The sequence below is a fragment of the Austrofundulus limnaeus genome, unplaced genomic scaffold (genome assembly GCF_001266775.1).
Source record: "Austrofundulus limnaeus strain Quisiro unplaced genomic scaffold, Austrofundulus_limnaeus-1.0 Scaffold19, whole genome shotgun sequence".
In the NCBI taxonomy this organism is placed as follows: Eukaryota; Metazoa; Chordata; class Actinopteri; order Cyprinodontiformes; family Rivulidae; genus Austrofundulus; species Austrofundulus limnaeus.
This window is the reverse complement of record NW_013952421.1, coordinates 2,982,145-2,989,921: the sequence shown is the minus strand read 5'-3', so window position 1 is coordinate 2,989,921 and position 7,777 is coordinate 2,982,145. Positions and strand designations below refer to the sequence as shown.

The 7,777-nt window shown below is 42.8% G+C and overlaps 1 protein-coding gene across 2 annotated transcripts in view; it reads right to left on the bottom strand.

Annotated features, from left to right (window-relative positions):
* Positions 1 to 441: 441 nt before the first annotated feature.
* Positions 442 to 7,777, bottom strand: part of roraa (RAR-related orphan receptor A, paralog a) — a 222,934-nt gene continuing 215,598 nt past the window's right edge. For both annotated transcript variants that reach the window (XM_014003599.1, XM_014003600.1), the window contains 7 exons: positions 6,998 to 7,393; positions 6,238 to 6,359; positions 5,992 to 6,124; positions 4,614 to 4,721; positions 3,520 to 3,630; positions 3,199 to 3,311; positions 442 to 2,816 (listed from right to left, as the gene is read on the bottom strand). In XM_014003599.1, the coding sequence (XP_013859053.1) occupies positions 2,652 to 2,816; positions 3,199 to 3,311; positions 3,520 to 3,630; positions 4,614 to 4,721; positions 5,992 to 6,124; positions 6,238 to 6,359; positions 6,998 to 7,393 (1,148 nt within the window). In that variant the 3' untranslated portion in view covers positions 442 to 2,651. The remainder of the gene's footprint in view (positions 2,817 to 3,198; positions 3,312 to 3,519; positions 3,631 to 4,613; positions 4,722 to 5,991; positions 6,125 to 6,237; positions 6,360 to 6,997; positions 7,394 to 7,777) is intronic.

Below are 7,777 nucleotides of genomic sequence, written 5' to 3'. Positions count from 1 at the left end.
AACATCCCTGAAACAAATATATATTTATATTTATATATATAAAAACGAAGGAAATCAACTAAACACAATGGATACAAATGTCTTTTTAAACAAGGAAATCAAATGAAATAAAACTCTTCCCTGAGGGGTGACAGCACAAGGCATTAACGACTTGTACAAATTGCACGGCAGAGGAATGATAAGTGTGCAAACAGAAAGAAAAAAAATAAAGAAAAACAAACTTGATTTTATATTTATAGTGGGTGACAGGATGTTTTAACATGCTATGCTGGGTTTTCTAAAGGGATATCACTTTTTCTTTTCATCTTTTCTTCATTTTTATTATTATTGTTTTTAAAGCGCTACTCAGGTTGCTGGAATGTCTTCGGAATTCATTCTACATAAAAAAAAACGAGTAGACTGAAAAGCGGAAGCAACGACTACTGTTTGGCACATCCAGGGTCTTTTTTGTTTTTTTTGTTCTTCATGTTTTTTAAACCACTTTACTACCACACTGACAAGAAAAGACACACTCAACAAAACAGAAGCACGACAACAAAGCGTTCTGAAAATAGCACTTGTCCTACCGTTTTTCTGCTTCTCCCGCCCTCTCCTAATCACACAAACAACAGCTAGTCTAATTATTGCAGGGATACAGTTAAGTGCTACCTGACATCTTTTTTTTCCTTCTTTTTTCCCCCTCCTCCCCTTCCCTTCGTCTCTTTCGTGGGTTTATTAACCAAAAAAAACAAGTTACAAAAATAGAAGCTTTACAACCAGACAAGGCTTTGAATATTCACGTTCCCTTTGTGGTTTTCTTCCGTTCAGGCGTTGCTGGGCTCAGGCTTAGATGAGAAGGCAGAAATTTAGTTATTATATTTATATATATATTTAAAAAAAACAACAAACAGTAAAACCCTTTAAACAAAGGGGTCAAATCCATGTCTTTTCAGGGGAGACTGCTGGTGTTGTATCTTTAACTTCCACTAGGTGGAACAGTTGGATTATAATCTGAGTGTTTTCTTAAACACACATTCAGGGTTACCTTTTGTTAGTAAACTAATCATATTTTTGTTTCCTTTTTAACCTAATGTCAGTTATTCCAAATTTAATTGGATCTAGATGTAAAAAAATGTATTATATCCCAAAACCAAACTGTAATTCATTTTTTATATATTATTTTAGTTCGGGAAGAGCTCCAGGGCAGAACAGAGCTCTTAGTTTGTAAGTGCTCGCTGACTAAAAAGCGACATAATTTTTTTTTGTTTGTTTTCATAGGTAGCACATTGGCAGTTTTTAGAGTATCTCTCATCTTCTCATCTATGCCTTTTAWAAAAAAAAGATAAAAATCTAATTCCAGCAGCCGCACCAACTCTCCAAAACAAACGTCCCGAACACTTCTGGACAAATATCATCTGCATCAGCCTAACCTCTGTGACCATGATTCAGTTTGTAATTCTTGTGCACATGCAACACATCACTAGGTAAATATACAAGTCTTAAATTAAAGAAAGGTGTAAATAAAAGTGCCTTATCAAGTCAACAATTAAGAATGGTCTAACTACTAATATCATACATGTTATTTAAAATAGATTCTATAAACATTACTTTTTTTTCTGTATAGTAAGTGCTTATGACCATTTTACCCTGTAGTACAGTTATAAAACAGGTGGAATGGACCCTTTTCGTTGCGTCGGTGTGCTGTGCTTCTTCAGGGCACCTGTCCGGAGAAGGATTAATAGCAGATGGCCTTACATGATTTTCACTATGCAACAATGGTGGATGGAGTCTTTGACAACTAAAATCATTGCGTTTTTCAGTAGAATTACCAGAATTCTAGGCTTCTTCTTTTTTTTTCTTTTTTTCTTATTTTAAGCGATTGTCCTTAGAGAGGCGCCGATTGCATCACTATGCTGTTGGAACCTCACAACAAAAGTTGCTGTGAGTTTTTCATTCCAAGCACTGCGTCCCACAAAATCAAAAAAAAAAAAAAAAAAAAAAAGAGAGAGAGAAATGGCTGAACTTGACCAAAATCTGCGCATTGATCAGTTAATTTTATTCCAGTTGAAACGTTTAGAAAGAGGAGAGGTTTGTTCGTGACAATGCTTAAAGTGTTCATGGAGTGCAAACTGGGAAATAATACTGATGTGGCCATCTTCTAAATGAAATCATGTTCCTTAAGGATTTTTTGTTTGTTTGTTTGTTTACAACCACTGGTCGCTAATGACAGTGGTGCCGAACACTGGTGGAAATACAGTACGTGAATGAACAAAGCAGTGATGTTCTATTAAAAAAAAAAAAAAAAAACAAACAAACGCAAAAGCAGGTCAAGTTCAGCCAAACAGAGGTTATTTGTTCCTATCTCCTCTTCATTTCCCCGTCGGGTGTCGGGTCCCACGTGTCGTTCATAGCGAACTAAATTGAACAAAGTAAACCTTCACGATCAACTCCCCGAAGCTGCACCCCTCCCGCGCACCCCCCACTCCCCATTCGGATGTGAAAGGACAAAAAAAACGTTGATCAGCGCACCATCTGTCCGCTCCAGTTTGTGCAGGGGCACCAGTAAAGTGTCTCAGATTCCTCCTCCGCACTCCTCCTCCCCGCCCACACCCCACCCAGCGTCGTCACAGTGGGCACACTGGCACCTGGCGGGCGGGGGGGGGAGTGGGGTGCTACCCGTCGACGGGCATGGACTGCTCAAAGTCTGATCCGAACAGCTCCTTATATAAGGGGGGGAAGTGGGCACGCACAATGTCTGGGTATATTGCTTTGAAAGCCGTGAGCTTCTCTGTATGCCTACTGCACAGCGCTCGCAGTGTCGACACTTTGCATATCAACTGTGGAGAGAGAGAGAGACAGAGAGAGAGGAGRCACGCYGTTTAGATTCACAACGAGGCAAGAACATGGAGCAATTGTAGTGAACATTCCTGTCCCACACAGGGGGGAGCAACCAAAACTCGCAAATATTGAGACGAGCATTGAGGCGCAAGACAAACCAGTCGCTTTACATTAAATAGCCGATGCAACTGACAAATTGCCACTTCTCTGCTGATAAAAATGAATTTTCCCGATGCTCTGTGAAATCTCTGTTCACTTAATTTAATATACAGCAGGAGTGGTTCAAGGCCTGTGGATAAGGATCCTAAACGGCGCCATATTATGCTGCTACGAGCTTAGCGGCCAGCCACTTTCAGGGATAATAGATGTACTGCTTTGTACCTTTGTAAGTATACCATCCTCTCTGTGGTTCTTTTGCAAAACGTGCTGAAGAGCCAGCTGGATCTTCTGCTGGAGTTTTTCCACTTTCACTTTCTCCTGGAGCCAGGATCGGTCTGGAAAAAAAAAAGCAAATAATCACAGATTTATTTAAAGAGAAAATCACAAGGAAAACTTTTAATTATGGCTATACTAGTGTGTGTTAAAAAAAAGAAGAAAAAAAAACCAGGAGGACACCAGTGCTCATTGTTGTGACGAGTGACTGTTTGGTTGTTTTTTTTTCCTTCCTTTTTTTTTTCCTCCAGTGCTGTGACTGACACCTACCAGCAGACATCAACACAAAGGCAGAGAACAGGGCGATCTCATCCTCAGACAGGTGCATAGAACACAAGTTTTTCCCAAACTCGAAGACGGAGCTGATCAAGTCGTCACAGCCTGCCACAGCAAAGGACAGAGAGAAGGGGGCTCAGGATGAGGAAGACCAAAGAACAACATTCACTCTTGATCTTTATTGGGGAGAAAGGCAACACAGGGAGTGTGTGTGTGTGTGTGTTTAGGTGGGGGGGAGACGAGGGCGGGGGGGAGCTAAAAAAAAAGAGCAGCGTGCTGACAGCACATGGGAGCGTCTTAAGCTGAACAGGCAATGCTTTTACTGAGTTTTGCCTCCCAGACGAGTCACTTTTGGCAGCTGGGTGGTGTTATGCAAGCTAAAATGAGGTCACTATTGAGGCTTTTAGTTAAATCAATTATTGGGAACAGAGAGAGACAGGCAGATGCCACTGCAGCTCGGGAAGCCCATCACTCTCTCTCCCCCACTCCACCCACTGCTGTCCCCTCTGTCTGTTGGAGGGACACCGGGACAGAAACTAATATCCAAAAAGATAACRAACTCACAGAAATACACACATTTACAGCCACTCTGGGACATATTTACAATTTTCCCCCGTCAAATAATGGTTGAAAACCCAAGGAAATCCACGCTGCTTTGGAAGATCAGGGTAAAATATAATGACAGTCAAACACGATGGCTATTTGCTTTCGCCGGAGACGGTTTATGTCAGACTATCAGTGATAGTTTTGATAACGCTCTCCCTAAAGACACGCCGTCTGGATTTATTTATTCCRCAGCTACATGAGCCATATGCAGCAGAGCCTCACTAACGTCTCTGTTCTACCATAAATAACCGCTGAAGAGACAGAAATGCCAGGTGAGGACGGGATGAGTGCTCAGTGTTTGCTTCCAGGCCTTCAGCGTGGTGCACTGAATAAAAAAAATATAAAAAAAAGGAACAGCCGACTCTAATTTTGGCTGTAACACCAAGGAAAGGAGCGAGACACTGTAGGGAAACAAACACAGCAGCTCACCCAAATGTGCGCGCGCACACACACACACACACGCCTGTACACACTCCACTTACCTAATGACTTGAACACATCAGGTCCGGCATATTTTCCATCAAAATAGACTGTGTTGTTTTGCGAGTCAAAGGCACGGCACATTCTGACAAACACAACTTCCAGAGAGCCTGTGGAGACAGACGGGAACAAGATGCCAAATCTGAGCTTTTTTTTTWAWTWWTWTTTTTTCCTTCCCTTTTTATTTCCCACATCAGTCAGGGGTGCAAAACACATGATTATGCTTTGTGCTAATCTTCCAAAATATGAAAAAACAAGCACTTTGAAACAGAGAAGCTTGTTGTCAGATAAGAAGGGGGGATAAAAATGCCTCGGCAGATGAAAATATCATCAACAGAAAGCTATTCTTTCACAGTGTTACGCTGAGCAAAAATAATAAGAAGCTAGAAATGTATTTAAAAGATACAATGTGTGGAAGGGGGGTAAGATGAAGAGTATAACAGATCATATTCTTGCCTATAAGAAAAATGCTGCTTTATTATTTCGTACCAACTCTTTAAAACGGGGTTTTGTGGARAAGTTAWGAACAATTAACATCTTACCTGTTGTAGATAGCTCTTTGAATGATTTCACTTCTGAGAAATAACATTTAATTCTGAYTGGWTTGATGAGCTAATGGCTAGTTCAAGTGGGGCCAAAGCTGAAGTGGATTAGTGCAGTTTGAAACCCAACTTGAATCTAAAAAAACACAACAGTGACAAACACTGTTAGATATCTACACATAACCAGGAGACTAAATTAAACTTCTCTGCACTCTTACGGACTCCAARTACACAAAAATGTGTTTAAAAAAGATGGATTTTGCATTATAGGTCACATTCAAACAGTTTTTCTTCACGTAATGGYCTTCCAAAAATGTRTCTRYAACAGGTAAGATATTAACTGTTCATCACCTTTTCCAGAGAACCCCACTTCAAAAGTTCTTAACTTTTTCATGTAGAGAAACATCCAGGAAGAGTGTAAGTTTGCAGCATGTGAAGCAACTGTGTATAAATACASCTGCCAACCAGTAAAAAAAAGGTCATGTAGTGTTCTGTAAATACATCTTCATGAGCAACGTGATGAGACTTCTTCTGTCTCTGGGAAAACAGAACCCAAACAAAAAAAAAAAAAGGAAAAAAAGGGCAGCAGGACACATTATCAGAGCTCAGGAACACACGACTTATCTAATGCAGTGTACGTAATGAACAGAGGGGAAAAACGGAGAGACAGAAGGGGTGGTGGGGTCTCCTGTCTGTGACACTGTCTGTGTGTGAAGAGGAGAGCTTTGTGCAGTCAGGTCAGCWACAACCCTTGTGACAATGCCAGAGAGGGGCGGTAGTGGTGGTGTTGTTGTGGGGGAGTTTGACGGCAGCAGGCCATGTTGACAGGCTGTCATACCTGCTTTCAGCAGCACTATCTGATCGTTCTGACACAGCTCCATGAAGCCGTCGATGCGCTTGGCGAACTCCACCACATACTGAATGGCCTCTGTTATTTTGATAGCACACAGCTGCCACATGACTTCCCGCGGCTGAGAACAGATAGGGACACAGGATGGGTTATCGGCATTAAAAACAATGCTTTTGATAATTGCCCGGGAGGGTGGGGGGCGGGGGAGGCCCGGGTTCGTAATCGACGGGTTACCTTGCTCTGGTAGCTCTCCACCTCCTCCTGAAGGAAAGCCTGCCAGGTCATCTGCTGCAGCTCTTCTCTCAGGTACTGACACGTCTCCATGTGCGACTTGGAGATGTTCTGGGCCAGGTGCTCTGAAAACGCAGCCGTCATCACAAACCCAGATGATTACATTTGAGATCTGAACATTACTCACAGTGCTATGTGAGGGTGAGAAGCTCAGTGATGAAATAAGCCACAGGAAAAGAAGATTTATTTACTGAGCTCTCACAAAGGGTGGGGGGGCGCGTGGGYTTTTTTTAGGGGGGAGAAAGCTTGTTGACATTTTCCTTATACTGCCTGYAGGAAGCTCATAGCTTAAGGATGAGGCGAAGCCAATCTAGTTATGACACAAATGCACGGAGGGGGGGAGGGGCGCCATGCTACTCACTAAAACAAAGGTCACATTTTTTATTTTATTTTTTTTTCTGGGAGAAATATTGAGTGTGAGAATTTAAATGGTTTTGAAAACACATCTGTTAAAAGGAGTTCCTAGGCACAAGGGARCCTAAAAAAATGATTTCCCCAGACACCTGCCCTGCTGGATCCTGATTGGCCCTAATTAATGGAAACTAATTACAAAAAAAGAGGCTCTTTTAATGAGTGTTGGAGATGAGTCTCCAACCTCCTGCTATTTTAAGCCACCTTTGTGTCGTTTGCCCCACGGTTAAGTTGCCCCCACCCCCACCATTTTACCATCTCTCCTTTAACCTCTTTCCCTCCTGCTCCTTACCTAGCTCAGCCATGGAGACGGTGGGGGAGATCTCTCCGTTGGTGAAGGAGCAGTAGGGGAAGAAGCCAGAGCCGGGGGCAAAGTCGCAGATGGGCTCGGGCTTGATGCCGTTGATGTCCAAGCCGGACTGGTCTGGAGACGGCTGGATGTCCAGATAGAAGCTGCTGACCGCCGAGTCGGGTTTGCTGCCGTCGGGGGTGTGGCCGTCCATGTAGCCGCTGAGGTCATCGTGGAGCTCCGTGAGGCCGTTGGCCGAGAGGCTGTAGCTGGGCGTGAGCGGCTCCGCTTCTCCGGGCTGCTGCTGGTGGTCGCGCTGCTGCTGCTGCAGCCGGTGCTTCTGGACCTCGGCGTACAGGCTGTCCCGCTGCTTCTTTGACATGCGGCCGAACTTCACCGCTGTCGCGAGCGAGAAGAGACCAGTGTGAGATGCGAGCCGGGCAACGAAATGACACAAATAGAACTAATGCAAACCTGCAGGTGGCAGTTCTTCACAAAACTTTCACAGAATACATTCCGTCCTAAAATCAAAACAAATCTAGACACTGAATTTGTTTTTTAAGCTGGAATATTACACCTTCAACCAGTTTGCAACATATTTTCCTCAAAAAACCCTTTTTACTTTTTTTTACTTCTAAACCAAGCTTTGCCCCCCCAACCAATCCCTCACTACTTCCTACCTTTCCCAAAGAGTATAATAAAAGTTTAAAGTGAACAGTTACACACTTTGAACTTTTCTAACTTTTAGACTTAGTCATTTATAGTTGTATCTCTGCTATCAAA